Source organism: Mobula hypostoma, chromosome 1, assembly GCF_963921235.1.
Source record: "Mobula hypostoma chromosome 1, sMobHyp1.1, whole genome shotgun sequence".
NCBI classification, from domain to species: Eukaryota; Metazoa; Chordata; class Chondrichthyes; order Myliobatiformes; family Myliobatidae; genus Mobula; species Mobula hypostoma.
In genome coordinates this window covers 167111698-167133125 of record NC_086097.1, presented here as the reverse complement: position 1 = coordinate 167133125, position 21428 = coordinate 167111698, and the positions used below count along the sequence as shown (strand labels likewise).

Below are 21428 nucleotides of genomic sequence, written 5' to 3'. Positions count from 1 at the left end.
CTCAACAATGATGTGGTAAGGTGAACAACTGAAGGCCACATGGGTGGCTATAAGTATGGATATGTATAGACAATAATGGAAACGTATGTAAAAGATGGAAAGTTACTGAATGGTTATTGTATCTAATTTTATTTTTGAATAAAGTATATTTTGAAATTTAAAAAAATCTCATATCCTTAATTGCCATTGTTATGTACCCCGTAACTGGGTTGCCAAACCAGCAGAAATGGATCACTCAGTTGGAGTCTGGATTACTCGAACTAAGAAGGTTTTATTAAAGAAACAAGCAACACAGTAATCGAAAGGATAATAAATGCAACCGTTCAGCAATGATAAACACACATGTGCACAGAATTAAGATAACAAGATCAATCAAGCTCTATCGTTGTCTAGGGGTAAATGACCAATTTCAAAGTGACACAAAGTCCAGTTCAATTTAGTTCAGTTCGCAGTAATCGTTGCCGTGGCAATGGACAATGTGGGGGGAAAGAGAGAGAGAACAAGAACGAATGATCATTCAAAATGGCTTCCACTCACAGACCTGCGATATTGCTCACAAGCAGCTTTCGGGCGAGTCCTTTGTGATGTCACCTGAGGTCACCGACTGTGACCCCTCCTCCAGATGCGGTCGATCCTCTGCAGTGAACCTGGCACCCAAGCAAGGGTGGACACACACCGGGTTCCTGCTGATCGTACCTTTCCACCCTGTGCGTCTATGGCTTGGTTCCGCAACCAGCCTTCCAAACGACTCCCGCCGACTTGCGGGGGGTGGGGGGCACCGCTTCCAGGGTCTCATTACCTCGTGGTGTCGTGTGTGTTGCCTTAGCGAACCTGTCCCTTTTTATCCCCCCTGCTGGGGTATCGCCTGTCCATCACACTTCAAACAGTTCAGGGTTCAAAGGGGGAGCCGATCTTGACAATACCCAGACTGATGGCTCCTTCATTAACATCTCCAAATGCTGCTTCATTGTGTTCCTTATCTCTCCCTCCCCTGAGGACAGGTGGCAGACCACTGCTGATGCCACTGGTGCTAGCCCAGGCCAGCAAACATCTTAATTTATGTGTATTCTCGTCACACCATTTAGAACCTAACCCTCTGGTTGCTGTTTTTGGCACCTTGGGTGAAGTAAATATGCACTTGAGTCAGGGTAAAGGTCGAACATTATCTTTTTCCTCTCTCTTGGCTAGATGGTTAATTCTTCTTAGGTGGAAAGATGCTGCCCCACCCACTCACGCTCAATGGCTTAGTAATATTATATCCTGTTTAGACCTTGAAAAGATACATTATTCATTTCTTAATTCGGACATAAAGTTTCACAAGGTGTGGGGACCTTCTGAATATTTTCATAACTCCTCTTTAGGTTAAGTTTATTGTTTTTTTGTATGCTACAATCCCTTACTTTCAGCTTTTTTTTCCCTGTAAGTTTTACGGTTTTTTGTTGTGAATTACAATATAGTTTTTGTAGTCGGCATTGTACTTCCTTTTCTCATATATATTTGCAGCTCTGTGGGGTTGAATGCTCCGATTAATTTTTTTTCTTTTATACACAGAAATGATTGGCCTGGGTTTTGTTTTCAGTGGGAGGTTGGGGTGGACACTAATCTTACATGATTTTATTTTGGGTGCTTTTTTTAATGTTATTAATTATATATTGGACTTGTTTGTTTTGCACTGTATAAATCTCCATTTTGTTGATTTTTTTTCTGTAGCTCTATTGTAGAAACACATAAAAAATTAATTAAAAAAATTAAAAAAAAAGAATTACCCTGTGCTTCATTCAATGACACCACTTACATAGAACACTGAGAACAAAGGCGAGACAAAACTATGGCCTCACGATTGCAAACTGCCAGTCCCCACCCGATGCATAACACCCCCACCCCCCTTCTCACCAGCCCCAAGCTCTTCAACACCTGCCCTCTTTGACTCCAGCTTCCAATAAGCCATGTAGCCATTTGCTGACTCTCCGGTCCTTTTACAAGATGACCATTGTGATGTCAGGAAAGGCCACTCTATATAAAAGTGGTAATTGATTTTTTTTTATTGCCCCATACACTGAAACATAGTGAAGATCTTGTTTTGTATACCATCCATATCCATGGCATCAGTAGAGTGAGGATGTGCAAGGGATAACAGGATGCAGAATATGGTATAATAGTTGCAAAGGAAGTGCTGTGCAGGTGGACAATAATCTTCCTGGCCATGAGGAGGTAGATTGTGTGGTCAATAGTCCATCATAGCATGCAAGAGCTCTGTTCCATAGCATAACAACAGTGAAGTTGTCTTTGAGTCTGCTGGTATGTGCTTTCGGGTTTTGTACCTTCTGCCCAATGAGAGGAGGGAGAAGAGAATGTATTTGGGCCAGGAGGGGGTTTTGATTATATTGGCTGCTTTTCTGAGGCATCGGAAGTGTAGATGGAGACCATGGAGAGGAGGCTGGTTTACACAATGTGCTGAGCTGTATCTACAGCTCTCTGCAGTTTCTTCTCATCTCAGGCAGGGTGGTTTCTCTACGTGTAGAAAAATTGTTGTCTGTGGTGAGAGTCAATAGATGCGTGCCAGGAAGTTGAAGCACTGATGCTCTTTCTCGGCCATGGTATCTACATGGTTGGACCAGGACAAACTATCAGTGGTATTTACACCTTGGAACTTGAGGGTCTCAGCCATCTCCACCTCAGAATTGTTGATGTAAATAGGAACCGGTGCAGGACACCCCCCCCCCCCTTTCTGAAGTCAATGACCAGTTCTCTTCCTTTTGCTGACTTCGAGGAAAAGGTTGTTGTCATAGCACAAGTTTGGGCTACGCTGGATTTATGGCCCTCAATGAATACTGGGCCGACCCAGATTTGAATGTTTTGCCGGAGGGAGTTTATATTATGACTGTTGAGCACCAGCAACAAGCATATCCAAATATCTAATGTTTAATTTTGTAAAAATTTCAGAGGGCTTGCGCAATTAACATCGGGAAATGGAGTTCATCCTGTTTTGATCCTGGTGCATGAAAATACAAGAAGCTGGAGCGGGTGGTGCTCACAGCCTGGTCCATCATGGGCACAGCCCCTCCTCGCCACTGACAGCATCTACAGGAGGAACTGCCTTAAGAAGATGGCATCTACCTTCAAGGATATCCATCATTGGAGTTAAATCTCCTCTCAGTGCTACCATCAGGCAGGAGGTACAGAAGCCTGAAGTCCCACACCACCAGGCTCAGAAACAGCTACCAAGTTCTTAAACTGATTTGCACATCCATACCTTACCATGGCAACAGAACACGAAGGACCATCTTTTGCATTTCCATGGATATGTCTGTGGTTGTGTTTTTCTTGTTTTGCGCAATTTATTTTCTCTTCGCTGCTTTGTACAATTTATATACGATTTCTGTTCTGTGTGTTGTCTGTAGCTATGTGTCATTTTACCTGTGCCTCCTGGCGCTTGTATATTTGCCAGTAAACTTGGCTTGAATAAATATGTGTTAACATCAACTCCAATTTCTGAGGACAACAAATGCTAAAAATTGATCAATTCTATGCAAGAAGTAGCATTTTGGCATTTTGTACATTCATTAATATGCTAAATAAGACCTGTGCAGTTCCCACATATCTCATAGTTGCAGCATGACTCAGCACGTCAAAAACAGTAGTGACAGAACAGCAGCATTAAAGGCTGTAGTGGAGGTGATGGACAACGTGGATGGAGATGATGAAATTGTCTTCACCTAGGACTAGGGCTCTCTCAAGTGATGAATTAACCAGAGGTTGAATCACCCTAGTGATTATTGGTAAAGTGGCATGAGTTCAGATGCGATTTTTTCACGCACAAGTTCTATATTAACATATTTTTACAAGAATTGAATGGGGATACAAGAGTTGTATGGCGCATCTGAACTCGTGAGTGAAAAAATTGACGCATGGAATGTAAAAGGTTGTCCAACACTACTGTCGAGGGTTGTAGACTCAACACCACCATTCAGGATGTCTTCCAAAGGCAGTGCCTCGAAAAGGCAGCACCCATCATTAAGTGCCTCTTCACATTGAAACCATCAAGGAGGAGGTATAGGAACATGAAGACCCCCACTCGGCATTTTAGGAACAGCTTCTTCCTCAGATTTCTGAATGGTCCATGAATATTGTGTTGCTATTTCTCTTTTGCACTATTTGTTTAGTTTTTTTTGTAATGTATAGTAATATTTTATGCTCTGGTAGTGTCCTGCTTCCATAAAACAATACATTTCATGACATACTGTATGTTGGTGATAATAAACTTGATTCAGATTTTATACAAAATTGGTTCAAAATGGTGCCTTTTGCTTCCCAGTATGATGGTCCATGAGAATTCTTCAATATGATTGGCTGCTCAGCCATTTCCAAGATATCACAGTTGCCATGTATCAGTAACCTTTTGAACTGAAGCCTTGTTCTAAGTGACTTCAGTAAAAGAGAAGAGTCTAATTTTTGGATAACCTAGTGAAATTAATGGAGACTCCTATCATTGGTTAATGATGAAAAACTAAAGCTGTGGTGAACACAACGTCCAATGGAAAATCAGAATCCCTTTGCAAAAAGATATCAGGTGAATTGTATAAAATAAACTTAAATAGATTTAAAAACAAACAGATTAATAGTTATGTTGAAAAACTGCAAATATTTATGTGGACATACTAATCATAAAGCACAGAAGCAATTATAAAGAGATTAATTGCAAATCCTGGTTCTTATTCTTTAGGAAGTTCAATTGTTATTGTGTAAGAGCATGCCCACATAAATTAATGTCACCTCCTTTACAAGTTAAGATGTATAAAGTAATTTGAAAAAGACACGAGTTAAATGCACTTTATCTTCTTAGAAAAGTGTTAAAATACAGTATATCTGATAAGATACTAATTGCACTTTTCAATTGAGGTATTATTCAAGCAAGTAGCAATTTTCAATAATGCAGTCCAATTCCAACAATGGAAGTCAGTAACGAGTTTATAATTATTCATTTTGAGAGCAAATGGGTTGCTGATCACTTCATTCCTGAAGTGTGGCCTTGAAGTCCTTCTTTTCATTTGTAATTGTTTAATAATATTCTCTGATGTTGGCCACAGTCTAAAATCACCCAGCAGCTGTGAGATGAAAGGCTCTTCTCTTTCTCCTTATGTCAAACATAATTGGCAGCTTCTGACTCTATAAATTTGCAAACTTATTTTGTGTTTTGACAGCTCACTTCTTTAACACAGCAATTGAAGAAAACAAATAACTTTGCTTTGCTTTCTAAAGAAATCAGGGTATTTGCAAAGCCAGCATTTATTGTTCATTCCTGATTATCCTCACCTGGACTGAGTGCCTTGCTAGGCCAGTTCAGGAGGCATTTTAAACTGAGCTCGTTAGTGGGTCTGGAGTCAGAAATTGACCACTCAGGATGAAGATGGCAGCTTTTCTTTCCTTAAGGACATTTGGAAATCAGATCTCTTTTGCTCATTTATCCAACAGTTCTACGGTCACCACTACTGTTAGCAACTAGTTTTATATTTGTGAGTATTTTTGTTGGGGGTTGGGTGGCTGGAATTACTGTAAGTTTGTAATTAACCCAGCTGTACAAGGAATTTGTGCAATAATCATTGATTTCAATTAATTCATGTCTTCTGCTTGCATATATTAGAAACCAGAATTAGAAGGTGGGGCCTCTTCCCCTTCCTTTCCAATCCTGATTAAGGGTCTCAGCTAGGGTTGCCAACTGTCCCGTATTTGCCAGGACATCCAGTATATTGGGCTAAATTGGTTTGTCCCATACGGGACCACCTTTGTCTCGTATTTCCCCCGCTAAGGTAGAGCGTTCCTATGAAAGTGTTCGTAAGCTGAAATGGCGTAAAGCGAGGAAGCAATTACCATTAATTTATATGGGAAAAATTTTTGAGCGTTCCCAGACCCAAAAAATAACCTAACAAATCATACCAAATAACATATAAACCTAAAATAACACTAACATATAGTAAAAGCAGGAATGATATGATAAATACACAGCCTATGTAAAGTAGAAATAATGTATGTACAGTGTATCAGGATTGGGAAGATGAAGCCAAAACCGATTTGTAGAAAAAAATCGGCACGTACACACGTGCGCACGTCATGCATGCGCACACAGGTGCCTGCACAAGGCTTCATGGTCATGGTCATGGTAGTCTTTCTCGGGGTAAACACAAGTGTCCTGTATTTGACTGCTACTTTTGTCCCTTATCTGGGAGTGAGAAAATTGGCAACCCTGTTCTCAGCCCGAAGAGTCTACTGTTTATTTCCCTCCATAGATGAGCCTGACCTGCTGAGTTTTTTTGTAAGTGTTGCTCAAGATTTCCAGCATCTGCAGAATCTGTTGTGACTTCTGACTCTGCACGACTGAAAGAAGACAGCATGGAGATATCAGCCTTAATTTCATACACAAATCTCTAGACGCAATTTTGAACTCAGTCTTCTTAAATCAGCACTAAGAATGTTACTAATTGAGTTGTATCACAGGAGTAGGCTTCAGTATATAGTAGATATAAAAGTATTTTATTATATTTAATAAGCAACTTTCTATTAAAGGACATTCTCATCTCTTCAGATAGTTAACACAGATCATTCTTCTCTCTATTGCTTCGAACTGCTTTCTCTTCCATCCTCACTTTATTTCCTCAGCCCAGGAGGTCACGATCATTGTTTCTACTGGTGAGAGAATCTTTTATTTACAAGATGAGTAAACAGCCATTAAGGCAGAGGAGTGTAAGAATTCATGAAGATCATGGTGCGTCTCTGGAGTTCTCTACTCCGGAGAGTTGTGGAGACTGGAGAAGGTAGATGATATTTGGGCATTGAGGGCAATGGAGAATTGCAGAAGAGGATGAGGCTAAGGGGAAATCAGCCATGATTGTATTGAATGGTGTGACAGGCTCAAGGTTGGCTGACTACTGTTCTCTTTTCATGCATTCTTGTGTAACTTCGCCTGCACTCCCTATCAATTTCTGAGTCACAGGTCCACAGCACAGCTACATATAGGATGTCATTCTGACTTGATCATTGCAGGCAGTATTTGGACTAGATGGGGCCTGTGCAGCATGAACAAATGGGCACAAGTTAGATGAACTACTTCAAGCGTTACACAGGTTGTATTGGGGCTGTCACTTGCTTCGATTACTGCAGCAGCCTCTGAATTACCAATAGAGTGAATTAAAGCTACAGTTCATCCAAAGACTAGAGAAAGATGGTAGTGTTGATGTGGTTGTGGATTTTTGCCCAAATGAGCTACCACAGAGGTCCATTCTAACTTTAGTTAAGTGAGCAGCTTAATTGTGGAACGATCTAGGATGTTTCTTGTCCCAACCCCAAATCATCATATTTGTATTTCACATGTCTTCCATCTCTTCTTATTTGTCTGATTAACTACATCCTCATTATTTGATCATTCAAAGCTAAAGAGCAGGCTAACTGGTCAATTATCACCTTGTTACTTGTGAGCTCTTGTGCGTAAATGGCAACCATGCTGCCTACTTTACAATGGCAATTAAGCTTTTACAAAACACCAGTTGGATTGCAAATGATCTTGGAAATACTTTTTTGAAATGAAAAATAAAATGTATGTTTTCAGTCATAGCATTTTCCAAATCTCCTTCTCTTGTCTTCCTTAAGCCATAGGACAGTATAGTTCATTTGTTATTTTCCCATGTACTGAAGTACAGTGAAGAACTTTATGATTTCTCCAATACCTGCATACACACTTAACATCCAATGTAGTATGAAGCCTGAACATAGCATCTTTTTTAAGGTTGAGTGAAGGAATATTTAAGGAGAGGTCAGTGGTAGGTTGTTTTTGTAGAGAGAGTTGTCAGTGTCTGGAATTCACTGCTGTGGTGGTTCTGGAAGCTCATATATTAGGAATGTTTAAGAAACTCTTAGATTGGCAAATGGATGAAAGAAAAATACATGGTTATGGGCTTTGCAGGAGGGAAGAGTTAGATTGATTGATAGGTTCAACATTGTGGGTTGAAGGACACAGTTCTATAGTCTAAAACGTTGTTAGGCAAAATTGGGGAAGAAAATGCCCTAGGAGCATATGAATTCTTCCCGAGACACAGTTAAAAGTGTTGAAGGCTGGGAAATCTTTATGTAGAAATTGAGTTGTGCCATTGTCAATACCAAAGCATTGTATGTAATACCAGTGTCCAATTGGGTCCCTTTTTAAAAAAAAAGCAGAGTGCAAGTGTAACATCCATTTCAAACAGGGCAGCAAATCACAACCTATGCTGGACGAAGTGGGAGTAGTGTCACTGTAACATGACTGCTTTGCTGTACTGCACTTGGAAACAAGTTGCCTTCCGTCAAAAGCACATTCCCCTGAGAGCCAGGCATGAGCAGCACATCGTCTGTAACAGGGGAGAGGATGTTTGCAGTGCTGCATTCCTGTGCTGCCTTTCCTCAGGGTCAGCAGCCCAGCCAAAGTCAACTGCCTCTTTATGAGATACCTATAGGATGGCCATTGAAGAGATCTGTGAAAAGCCATCTGAGGAAGAAATGTGAATTGTGAAATGTAAGTGCTACTTTTGAGAGCCATTTTGGGTTTGATACTAAGGAAGTTGGGGATGCATGCTATATATCTCTGAAGCAATATTTTAGTTGGAGAGAGAAAATGATAAATATGAAAAATCAGAATCAGGTTTATTATCACTGGCATGTGATGTGAAATTTGTTAACTTAGCAGCAGCAGTTCAATACAATACATCGTTTAGATGAGAGAGAAAAAAATAATAAATAAGTAAATCAATTACAGTATAAGTATACTGAATAGATTTTAAAAAATGTGCAAAAAACAGAAATGCTGTATATTTTTTTAAAAAGTGAGATGGTGTCCAAGGATTCAATGTCCACTTAGGAATCGGATGGTAGAGGGGAAGAAGCTGTTCCTGAATCGCTGAGTGTGTGCCTTCAGGCTTCTGCACCTCCTACCTGATGGTAACAGTGAGAAAAGGGCATGCCCTGGGTGCTGGATATCCTTAATAATGGACACTGACTTTCTGAGACACTACTCCCTGAAGATGTGCTGGGTACTTTGTAGGCTTGTACCCAAGATGAAGCTGACTAGATTTACAACCCTCTGCAGCTTCTTTCGGTCCTGTGCCGTAGCCCCCCCCTGCCCCCCCGCCCCAATACCAGATAGTGATGCAGCCTGTCAGAATGCTCTCCATGGTACAACTATAGAGGTTTCTAAGTGTATTTGTTGACATGCCAAATCTCTTCTAACTCCTAATGAAGTATAGCCACTGTCTTGTCTTCTTTATAACTACATCGATGGGACCAGGTTAGATCCTCAGAGATCTTGACACCCGGGAACTTGAAACTGCTCACTCTCTCCACTTCTGATCCCTCTATGAGGATTGGTATGTGTTCCTTCGTCTTACCCTTCCTGAAGTCCACAATTAGCTCTTTCGTCTTACTAACATTGAGTGCCAGGTTGTTGCTGTAGCACCACTTCACCAGTTGGCATATCTCAGCCTTGTACCCCCCCTCGTCACCACCTGCAATTCTATCAACAATGGTTGTATCATCAGCAAATTTATAGATGGTATTTGAGTTATGCCTAGCCACACTGTTGTGTATATAGAGAGTAGAGCAGTGGGCTAAGCACACACCCCTGAGGTGCGCCGGTGTTGATAGTTAGCGAGGAGGAGATGTTATCACCAATCCGCACAGATTGTGGTCTTCCAGTTAGGAAGTCGAGAATCCAATTGCAGAGGGAGGTACAGAGACCCAGGTTCTACAACTTCTCAATCAGGATTGTGGGAATGATGGTATTAAATGCTGAGCTATAGTTGATGAACAGCATCCTGACATAGGTGTTTGTGTTGTCCAGGTGGTCTAAAGCCGTGTGGAGAGCCATTGAGATTGCATCTGCCGTTGACCTATTGGTGATAGGCAAATTGCAATGGGTCCAAAGAAAGATATAATTTCTGTTTAGCTCTACTGCAAAAGCATAGGTGAAGCAATTTTTTCAGGCCTGCTGTGTGGTCTTGTGCAAGGAGGAATGTCAAATTATTGTTTTTTGTGTAAAACCAAATGGTGATAACTTCAGCTTCATCTTGAATAAGTTAAAAGTTGACCCAAGAAACCTGTCATCACGGATGATTCTGTAGTAACTGTGTACCTTGCATTGAAGAAATATGATATTTCTGATCTCATTACAGAGTTTAATGGGTTTTGTTTGACGTTGCTTTGCTTTATATATGACTAAGCTTAAATTGAATACGTTTCTTGAACAAATCAGATATTTATGCATCAGTGCCTCAAGGCCTCTTCTCCAGCTTTCCAATTAAAATCCAAATATTAGATTACATTAGTCAGCTGGTGCTATCATTCATATGATATACAAGGCTGTTACCACTATCTCACTGGTAGTAAGTTTTTCTTGAATGTTGAGCACATAAATAAACAGTAAATTCATTTTTTTGGTGATAACTGTTAATCTGAAGCTAATGCACAGAGTTCAGAAGCAAGTAACCATTCTCACTTGCCTTTCAGCATGTTTGTTTCGATACAATGGACTATCATTTGTCTACCTCATCTTCCTCCTCCTTATTCCACTCTTCTCCGAACCTACAAGAAAGACAATGCAAGGTAAGAACATTTATATCAAGCTGCATGGGTGAAAGCAAAGTGTAATGTGTGTGATGTTACCCAATCAAGTGTTGTTTCTTTTATCCTTTGGTTATGTTTAGTTGGAACATCTAGTACTAAATTTGTGTTGTCTGAAAATATTCAATAAAAATTTAAATGTGTATTGCTATATAAGATGCATTAATTGCAAGTAATAGTGCGGTATTAGTTGAAGAAATTGCCAAGACCAAATTGGTTATGAATGTTTTGTGTTTATATTTCTTCATTTTATGTCAGTAAATTGTAAATTACTGCCATGAATAACACCCAACTATCCTGTCCTGTGTAGATCATAGCCATTTGTAGTGGAGACAATAAGAATAGTCATTTGTCAGGGTATTCATTAATCAAGGGCATTAAGCAGAGGCCAGAAATACTATGTTTGGATCAAAGGGCTGAGTTTCCATAGCTTTGTTTAGCTGTGTTATTGCGTGGATTTCCAAGACACACTGCTTGGCGTCTGTGAATTAGTGGCAGTAGATAATAGGATTGCAAGATGTGGTTCCTGAGATGTAAGTGGGGGATAGGAATGAAGGGTTTGCTTTGAGAGTTGGAATAGTTCCGATGGGTTGAATGCCTTCCTTTTGTGTTGTAAAAAATTTTGAGGAAAAATTATAAATACGAAGTTGGCTCCAGGGTGTTGCTAGAGGGAAGGAAGGTAACTTGCATGCATCCTCCCATTCAGCTTCATTGGAAACCATGAATTTAAATCATTACCTTGGATACAGTTGTGTGGCAGCAGAAAGACCAAAGAACACATACTTTAAGGATGGATTTATTGCATTTTCAATAGCCAGTAGTGTTATCCCAGTTCTTACTGTGCTCTGACCTAGTGTTTCAATTTTGCATATGCGTCACACATTAATTCCTGCTGGAGGAAGGACCAGTTTCAAACCTTTAAAATAGTTCATCAGCAAAATAGGAATCGGTAAAACATTTTTTAATATAGCTTTTTTTGCCTAATGTTAGAGGCATTATTCATTGAAACGTCCATTGTCAAATGAGCGTCAGTTAATTCTAGAATAGATAATTTGTCTCTTTTACCTTTTTGAGAGCAACAGGAACAGAACAATTAAAGACCTTGCCTCTAAAACGTACAGGAGAGAAATTAATTTGGACGGCAGAAAGCTTTTGTCTCCACGGAGCATCGTATTCTGGACCAATGTTGAGAGATATGTAATGAGAGCAGAAAATGCTGGAAACACTCAGCAGGCTTGGCAGTATCTGTGGAGAGAGGAAAATGGATAATGGGAGGCACAGTGGTGCAGTTGGTAGAATCATTCCCTCAATGCCAAAGGAATCAAGTTTCAATAATGAGCTCTATGGCACTTGTGTGATCTCTCTGTGACCCTCTCAGCTTTCTCTGGGTGCTCCATTCTCCCCCTCCTCCCACATCACCAAGATGTGCAAGTAAGTAGGTTAGTCAGTTACTGTAAATTGCCCTTGGTGTGTAGGTGAGTGGTAAAACCTGGGAATAGAGATTTTAAAAATTGGGATTGGGATTAATGCAAGATTAGTATAAACTGGTAGTTGGTTGTCAGTGTAGATGGCGGGCTGAAGGGCTTGTTTCTATGCCGTATCTCTCTATGACTCTTTAGGTCAAAGGTCAAACCACAATGGGTAAGCGATGAGTATTCTTTGTGTGTCACAGCTGTGGATGCAGCTTGAATAACACAAAAGCACCTGGAACATTCATCACATCACCCTCTTAAGTCAAAGAAACTACATGTAATCAGTGATCCTTCCTTCCGCATTTTCCTTATCCATGTGATCATTGAGTGGCAGCTCCTCTCTTCCAGTCTTTCCATTGTTTTCATTCCCTTACCCTTCCCTGAGGGGCTTTAGTTTAGGGAAGTGAATGTGGATGGCATTTCTGTGTCTCACCTTTGTTCTGTTGCCTTACAGGTCAGTAGATTATCTTCCTATAAACAATCAGAAAATCTGTTACTTGCACTTTTTTAATGAAGAAATCTTGGTTATCCTCGTAACATGAATGTTATTTGTATGAAGCTCAGTGTCGGTGATGCTGCTGCAAGTAGCTTTTTCATTGCACCTGTGCACATACAAGTTTACTTGTGCATATGTAAATAAACTGCACTTTGTCTTTTTACTGTCCTGTTTTGTATTGTCTCCCAAGCATTCTTAATCTATTCTAATGAATTTTCAGAATCTTCAGCTTTCTGACACAAACCTTTTTCACTGAATAGGAGAGTCTCAAATTCAAGAGCACAGGTTTAAGGAGACAGAGAGTAAAGGGTATATGGAACAATTTTCCAGAGAAAATAGTAGAAGTGGGTCCAATTATAATATTTAAGATGTGTTTGTGTTTGGCCTGCTGTATGGATAGAAGGAATATGGAACAAATATAGGCAAATGAGACCAGCTCAGACAGGCATCTTGGACAGCATGGGTGAGGTGGGATGATGGGCCTGTTTCAATGCTGTAAAACTATGTCTCTAGTTATTAACACATTTAGTTCTTCTACTATGTGTAGAGCTATGCTTCACTGGTGAAGTTCAGCTATGGTCTATGTGAAATGAAATAGTTTGAAGTAAAGAAAGGATGACTTACTGAGGAATACAAGTCATGAATTGAAAGATTGAGCATGGTGGGACTAATGTTCTGAGCTGTATATATTTCAATGCAAGGAAGATCGGAGGGAAGGTGGATGAGCTTGGGGCTTGGATCAGCACATGAAATTGTGACACTGTAGCCATTAGTGAGACTTGGTTGCAGGGGGGCAGGATTGACAGCTCAGTGTCCAGGGTTCTGTCGTTCTAGACATGACAGAGTGGGAGGGTTGCATTACTGGTCACGGAAAATGTCAAGGCAGAGCTCAGACAGAGCAGGCTGGAGAGTTTGTATATAGAACATAGAGTAATACAGCACAGTACAGGCCCTTTGGCCCACAATGTTGTGCCGACCCTCAACCCTGCCTCCCATATAAGCCCCCAACTTAAATTCCTCCATATACCTGTCTAGTAGTCTCTTAAACTTCACTAGTGTATCTGCTTCCACCACTGACTCAGGCAGTGTATTCCATGCACCAACCACTCTCTGAGTAAAAAAATCTTCCTCTAATATCCCCCTTGAACTTCCCACCCCTTACCTTAGAGCCATGTCCTCTTGTATTGAGCAGTGGTGCCCTGGGGAAGAGGCGCTGGCTGTCCACTCTATCTATTCCTCTTATTATCTTGTACACCTCTATTATGTCTCCTCTCATCCTCCTTCTCTCCAAAGAGTAAAGCCCTAACTCCCTTAATCTCTGATCATAATGCATACTCTCTAAACAAGGCAGCATCCTGGTAAATCTCCTCTGTACTTTTTCCAGTGCTTCCACATCCTTCCTATAGTGAGGCGACCAGAACTGGACACAGTACTCCAAGTGTGGCCTAACCAGAGTTTTATAGAGCTGCATCATTACATCGCGACTCTTAAACTCTATCCCTCGACTTATGAAAGCTAACACCCCATAAGCTTTCTTAACTACCCTATCTACCTGTAAGGCAACTTTCTGGGATCTGTGGACATGTACCCCCAGATCCCTCTGCTCCTCCACACTACCAAGTATCCTGCCATTTACTTTGTACTCTGCCTTGGAGTTTGTCCTTCCAAAGTGTACCACCTCACACTTCTCCGGGTTGAACTCCATCTGCCACTTGTCAGCCCACTTCTGCATCCTATCAATGTCTCTCTGCAATCTTTGACAATCCTCTACACTATCTACAACACCACCAACCTTTGTGTCGTCTGCAAACTTGCCAACCCACCCTTCTACCCCCACATCCAGTTGTTAAAAAAAATCACAAAAAGTAGAGGTCCCAGAACAGATCCTTGTGGGACACCACTAGTCACAATCCTCCAATCCGAATGTACTCCCTCCACCACCACCCTCTGCCTTCTGCAGGCAAGCCATTTCTGAATCCACCTGGCCAAACTTCCCTGGATCCCATGCCTTCTGACTTTCTGAATAAGCCTACTGTGTGGAACCTTGCCAAATGCCTTACTAAAATCCATGTAGATCACATCCACTGCACTACCCTCATCTATATGCCTGGTCACCTCCTCAAAGAACTCTATCAGGCTTGTTAGACATGATCTGCCCTTCACAAAGCCATGCTGACTGTCCCTGATCAAACCATGATTCTCTAAATGCCTATAGATCCTATCTCTAAGAATCTTTTCCAACAGCTTTCCCACCACAGACGTAAGGCTCACTGGTCTATAATTGCCCAGACTATCCCTACTACCTTTTTTTGAACAAGGGGACAACATTTGCCTCCCTCCAATCCTCCGGTACCATTCCTGTGGACAACGAGGACACAAAGATACTAGCGAGAGGCTCAGCAATCTCTTCCCTCACCTCATGGAGCAACCTGGGGAATATTCCGTCAGGCCCCGGGGACTTATCTGTCCTAATGTATTTTAACAACTCCAACATCTCCTCTCCCTTAATATTAACGTGCTCCAGAACATCAACCTCACTCATGTTGTCCTCATGGGTATTGTATATGGGTGTAACTGAGGCATATGAAAAGATGACCACATTAATGAGATTAAATTATCGGCCACCCACAGTCAGTGGGGCTTAGAGGAACAAATTTATAGAAAGATTGCAGATTGTTGCTTGAAACGCAAGGTTTTGATAGTAGGTGATTTTAACTTTCCACATACTGATTTGGACTCCCATACTGTAAAAGGGCTGGATGGGATAGAGTCATAAAGTCATAGAAAATTATAGCACAGAAACGAGCCTTTCAGACCATCTAGACCATGCCAAACCATTTAAACTGCATAGACCCACAGACCCACCAACCTGCACCTGGACCATATCCCACTTTACCCCTCCCATCCATTAGCTTGAAATCACATCTACTACTTGCACTGGCAACTCTTAGCACCCTCTGAGTGAAGACATTTTACCTGATATTCCCCTTAAACATTTCAGGGTGATTTTAACTTTCCACATTGAGCAGCAGTCAATTGGAGATCCAAAGCATGAGAAGATGTAGCTCAATCAGGTTCGCTGACTGATTACATCAGCCAGTAAGTGATGAGAATTGATTGAGAAAACAAATTAAAATAAGGCAGGGATGAGCAAAGCGGCCATTGGTGGACTGGACAGCAATAGAGTGGGAACACACATCAAAGTTGCTGGTGAACGCAGCAGGCCAAGCAGCATCTGTAGGAAGACGTGCAGTCGACGTTTCAGGCCGAGACCCTTCGTCAGGACTAACTGAAGGAAGAGTGAGTAAGGGATTTGAAAGTTGGAGGGGGAGGGGGAGATCCAAAATGATAGAAGACAGGAGGGGGAGGGATAGAGCCAAGACCTGGACAGGTGATTGGCAAAATGGATAGGAGAGGATCATGGGACAGGAGGTCCGGGAAGAAAGACAAGCGGGGGGGACCCAGAGGATGAGCAAGAGGTATATTCAGAGGGACAGAGGGAGAAAAAGGAGAGTGAGAGAAAGAATGTGTGCATAAAAATGAGTAATAGATGGGGTACGAGGGGGAGGTGGGGCATTAGCGGAAGTTAGAGAAGTTGATGTTCATGCCATCAGGTTGGAGGCTACCCAGACGGAATATAAGGTGTTGTTCCTCCAACCTGAGTGTGGCTTCATCTTTACAGTAGAGGAGGCCGTGGATAGACATATCAGAATGGGAATGGGATGTGGCATTAAAATGTGTGGCCACTGGGAGATCCTGCTTTCTCTGGCAGACAGAGCGTAGATGTTCAGCAAAGCATGAAAACCAGTCTGCGTCGGGTCTCGCCAATATATAAAAGGCCACATCGGGAGCACCGGACGCAGTATATCACCCCAGTCGACTCTCAGGTGAAGTGATGCCTCACCTGGAAGGACTGTTTGGGGCCCTGAATGGTGGCAAGGGAGGAAGTGTAAGGGCATGTGTAGCACTTGTTCCGCTTACACGGATAAGTGCCAGGAGGGAGATCAGTGGGGAGGGATGGGGGGGATGAATGGACAAGGGAGTTGTGTAGGGAGCGATCCCTGCGGAATGCAGAGAGAGGGGGGGAGGGAAAGGTGTGCTTAGTGGTGGGATCCCGTTGGAAAATAGAGTGGGAATTTTGAGACTTCAGCTCTTGAAGACCAGTGAGAGAAAGTGAAAATCTGAAGGTAGATCTTTTTCCCCCCCACAGTTTACTTATATTTTTTCTTCTCTATACTTGCTCAGTTAGAACAGGAGGGATGCCAGGCAGGATAGTTGAACGCTCTACTTGCATAAGGGAAGGCAGGGAGGCCTCCAGTGCATCCAGCTGCAGCTTCTAACAATCCTTGTTAAGGAATTGGAACTGGATGAACTCCAGATTATTTGGGAGGCTGAAGGGGTGATAGATAAGGCATATAGAGAGGTAGCTACACCCAGGATGCAGGACATGGGAAATTGGATGACAATCGGGAAGGGGAAAGGGGTGAAGTGAAGAAGACCCCCGTGGCCACCCCCTCAACAACAGGTGTACCATTTCGGATACTGTTTGGGTGGTGGGGTAATGGCTTAATAGAGGTAAGTCACAGCAGGCAGGTCACTGGCACTGAGTCTAGCTCTGTGGCTCAGAAGGGAAGTGGGGGAGAGGAGGTGAGCTGTGTCGAAAGGGGATTCATTAGTTCGGGGAATGGACAGGAGGTTCTGTGGATGAGAACAAGATTCCCAGATGGTATGTTGCCTCTAGGGTGCCAGGGTCCAGAACATCTCAGTTTGAGTTCTCAGGTCTGTTAAGTGGGTGGATGAACAGCCAGAGATAGTGGTCCATATAGGTAGCAATGACATAGGTAGGAAGAGTGACAAGGTCCTGCAAAGTGAGTTTATGTAGTTAGGTGCTAAGTTGAAGGGCAGGACCTCCAGGGTTGTGATCTCAGGATTGCTACCCATGCCACACGCTAGTGAGGCCAGAACTAGGAAGATTATCCATTTCAACATGTGGCTAAGGATTTGGTGTAGGAGGAAGGTCATAAGATTTTTGGTTCATTGTGCTCTCTTTCAGGGAAGCTGAGGCATGTACAGAAGAGACAGTTTGCACCTGAACTGGAGGGGGACTAATATCCTAGAAGCAAGTTTTGCTAGTGCTGAACAGGGGGAGGAGGGCTGTTTAATCTAGATTTAAAGGAGGATGGGGGGGGGGGGGAGGAGGCAGAGTGCCAGATCAGATAGTAGAGAGATTGTGAAGGCAGATATTGTTAAGATTTAGGACAAAGTCAGGAATCAAAATGTTGTCAACAGGAATTCTGCAGATGCTGGAAATTCAAGCAACACACATAAAGGTTGCTGGTGAACGCAGCAGGCCAGGCAGCATCTGTAGGAAGAGGTACAGTCGACGTTTCAGGCCGAGACCCTTCGTCAGGACTAACTGAAGGAAGAGTGAGTAAGGGATTTGAAAGTTGGAGGGGAAGGGGGAGATCCAAAATGATAGGAGAAGACAGGAGGGGGAGGGATGGAGCCAAGAGCTGGACAGGTGATTGGCAAAAGGGATAAGAGAGGATCATGGGACAGAAGGTCCGGGAAGAAAGACAAAGGGGGGGGGGACCCAGAGGATGGGCAAGGGGTATATTCAGAGGGACAGAGGGAAAAAAAGGAGAGTGAGAGAAAGAATGTGTATATAAAAATAAATAACGGATGGGGTACGAGGGGGAGGTGGGGCATTAGCGGAAGTTACCTCCCCCTCGTACCCCATCTGTTTCTAACTTCCGCTAATGCCCCACCTCCCCCTCGTACCCCATCCGTTACTTATTTTTATGCACACATTCTTTCTCTCACTCTCCTTTTTCTTCCTCTGTCCCTCTGAATATACCCCTTGCCTATCCTCTGGGTCCCCCCCCCCGCCCCCGGTCTTTCTTCCCAGACCTCCTGTCCCATGATCCTCCCGTATCCCTTTTGCCTATCACCTGTCCAGCTCTTGGCTCCATCCCTCCCCCTCCTGTCTTCTCCTATCATTTTGGATCTCCCCCTCCCCCTCCAACTTTCAAATCCCTTACTCACTCTTCCATCAGTTAGTCCTGACGAAGGGTCTCGGCCTGAAACGTCGACTGCACCTCTTCCTACAGATGCTGCCTGGCCTGCTGCGTTCACCACACATAAAAATTGCTGTTGCGTTAATCAAAATGTTGTGCATAGTGCAACTAATGTCCTGAGTTGTATAACTTCCCACATATTGATGAAGTATCATAGGATATTGCAAGAAGTGTCATAGAAAAGGCAGATGACCTCAGGGCACGGATCAACACATGGAATTATAATATTGTAGCTATTAGTGAGACTTGGTTGCAGGAGAGGCAGGACTGGTAGCTTAATATTCCAAGGTTCTGTTGTTTTAGACGCAACAGAGTGGCAGAGATTAAAGCAGGAGGGGTGGTGTTACTAGTCAGGGAACATGCCGTGGCAGTGCTCAGTCGGGACAGACTGGAGAAATCAACTGGTGAGGTGTTATGGGTAGAACTGATGAATAAGAAAGCGATGACCATGTTAATGGGATTACATTACAGACCATGCAACTGTCCGCGCAATTTAGAGAAACACATTTGTAGAGAGATCGCAGACTGTTGCAAGAAACAAAAGGCTGTTTTAGAAGGTGATTTTTAACTTTCCACATATTGACTGGAACTCCCATACTGTAAAAGAACTAGTTATGATAGAGTTTGTCAAATGTGTCCATGAAAGTTTCCTTAATCAGTATGTAGAAGTCCCAATGGGAGAGTATGTGACACTTGATCTGCAGTTAGAGAATGAAACGGGGCAGGTGACAGAAGTTTGTGTAAGGGAACACTTTGCATCTAGTGATCAAAATGCCATTAGCTTCAAAGTAAATATTGAAAAGGATAGTTCTGGTCTGCGGGTTGAGACTCCAAGTGGGAGAAAAACCAATTTTGATAGTATCAGAAGGATCTGGCAAGTGTGGGATGCTTTCAAAAGCACAATTTTGAGAGTACAAAGTTTGTATGTGCCTGTTAGGATAAAAGTCTGAAGATAACAGGTTTATAAATGTTCCATTGCTTAAGAAAGGCTCTAAGAATAAGCTGTGAAATTGTAGACCCTTGAGCCTAATATCAGTCATGGGTAAGTTATTGAAAAGCATTTTAAGGAACTGGATATATACATATTTGGAAAGTCATAAACTGATTGAGGATGGTCAACATGGCTTTGTGTGTGGTAAGTTAGGTCAAACCAATCTTGAGGATGTTTTTGAGGAAGTTACTGGGAAAATTATTGAAGGCAAGGCAGTGGATGTACTTGTAGCAAGACCTTTGACAAGGTCACGCAAGAGAGGTTGGTCGAGAAGGTTTAGTGACTTGGCATTCAGGATGAGGTTGTAAATTGAATTAAACACTAGCTTCACGGTAGAAACCAGAGCGTGGTAGTAGGTGGTTGCCTCACTGACTAGAGGCCTGTGACAAGCGGTATGTCACAGGGTTTGCTGCTGGGTCTGCTGTTCTTTGTCACCTATAGTAATGATCTGATGATAATGCAAAGAACTGGATCAGCAAATTTGGGGTTGACACCAAGATTGTGGGCATAGTGGACTGTGAGGAAGGCTAACAAAGCTTGCAGCGGGATCTGGACTAGCTGGAAATATAGGTTGAAAATGGCAGATGGAATTTAATGCAGAGAAGTGTGAGGTGTTGGACTTTTGGGAGGAGAAAACAGGGTCGGACTTGCACAGCAAGCTGTGGGACACTAAGAAGGGTGGTCAAACAGAGGGATCTGGAAATACAGATCTATAATTCAGTGAAAGTAGTGTCACAAGTAGATGGAGTCATAAACAAGTCATTTGTCCTTCATAAATCAAAGAATTGAGTACAGGAGTTGGGATGTCAAGCTGAACTTGTATAAGACATTGGTGAGGCCTAACTTGGACTATTTTGTGCAGTTTTGGTCACCTACCTACAGAAAAGATGTCAATAAAATTGGAAGAGTGCAGATATAATTCATAAGGATGTTGCTGGGACTTGAGGACCTGAGTTATAGGGAAAAGTTGAACAGGTTAAAACTTTATTCCCTAGAGTGTAACAGAATGAGAGTAGATTTGATAGATATTAAAAATTGAGGGGTATAGATAGAATAATTGCAAGCAGGCTTTTTGCAGTGAAGTTAGGTGAAACTAGAACTAAATGTCATGGGTTAAAGGTGAAAATTGAAATATTTAAGGGGAACATGAAGATGAACTACTTCACTCAGGTGGTGAAGTGTGGAACGAGCTGCCAGCAGAAGTGGTGGATGTGGGTTTGATATCAAGATTTAAGAGAAATTTGGATAGGTGCTTGGACGGGAAGGGTGTGGAGGACTATGGTCTGAGTGCAGGTTGATGGGACTAGACAGAACAAGTTTGCCATGGACTAGCTAAGCCAAGCAGCCTGTTTTTGTGCTGTAGTGTTCTATGACTCTGTGAATCCAGTGTTGTCAATAACAGAGGTGCTGCCTCATGGGGCTAGTGACACAAGTTCGACCCTGACCTCCTTTGTGAATTTTGTACATTTTCCCGATGACTAGATACATTTCCTGCAGATGCTCTGTTTTCCTCCCACGTTCCAACGATGTGATGGGTTAGTAAGATAACTGACCACTGAAAATTGCCTTGCATGGTGGGTGTGTGTAGAATCTGGGGACAATGTGAGTTGATGGGAACAAAACACAATTAGTGTAAAATTAGCGTAATAGGTATTGGGTCCATCGCAGGCAAAGCCCTGCCCACTACTGAGCACATTTATAGGGAGTGCTGCCACGAGAAAGCAGTTTCCAATTATGAAGGACCCCCAATATAC

At 42.4% G+C, this 21428-nt stretch overlaps 1 protein-coding gene across 3 annotated transcripts in view; it reads left to right on the top strand.

The window, feature by feature from the left end:
• LOC134352116 (piezo-type mechanosensitive ion channel component 2-like) overlaps positions 1–21428 on the top strand; it is a 627709-nt gene that overhangs the window by 142275 nt on the left and 464006 nt on the right. For 2 of the 3 annotated variants that reach the window (XM_063059335.1, XM_063059328.1), the window contains exon 2: positions 10525–10620. In XM_063059335.1, coding sequence (XP_062915405.1) covers positions 10525–10620 — 96 coding nt within the window. Of the gene's footprint in view, positions 1–5437; positions 5514–10524; positions 10621–21428 lie in introns of those variants that run through there. The other variant, XM_063059345.1, reaches the window with a different exon arrangement.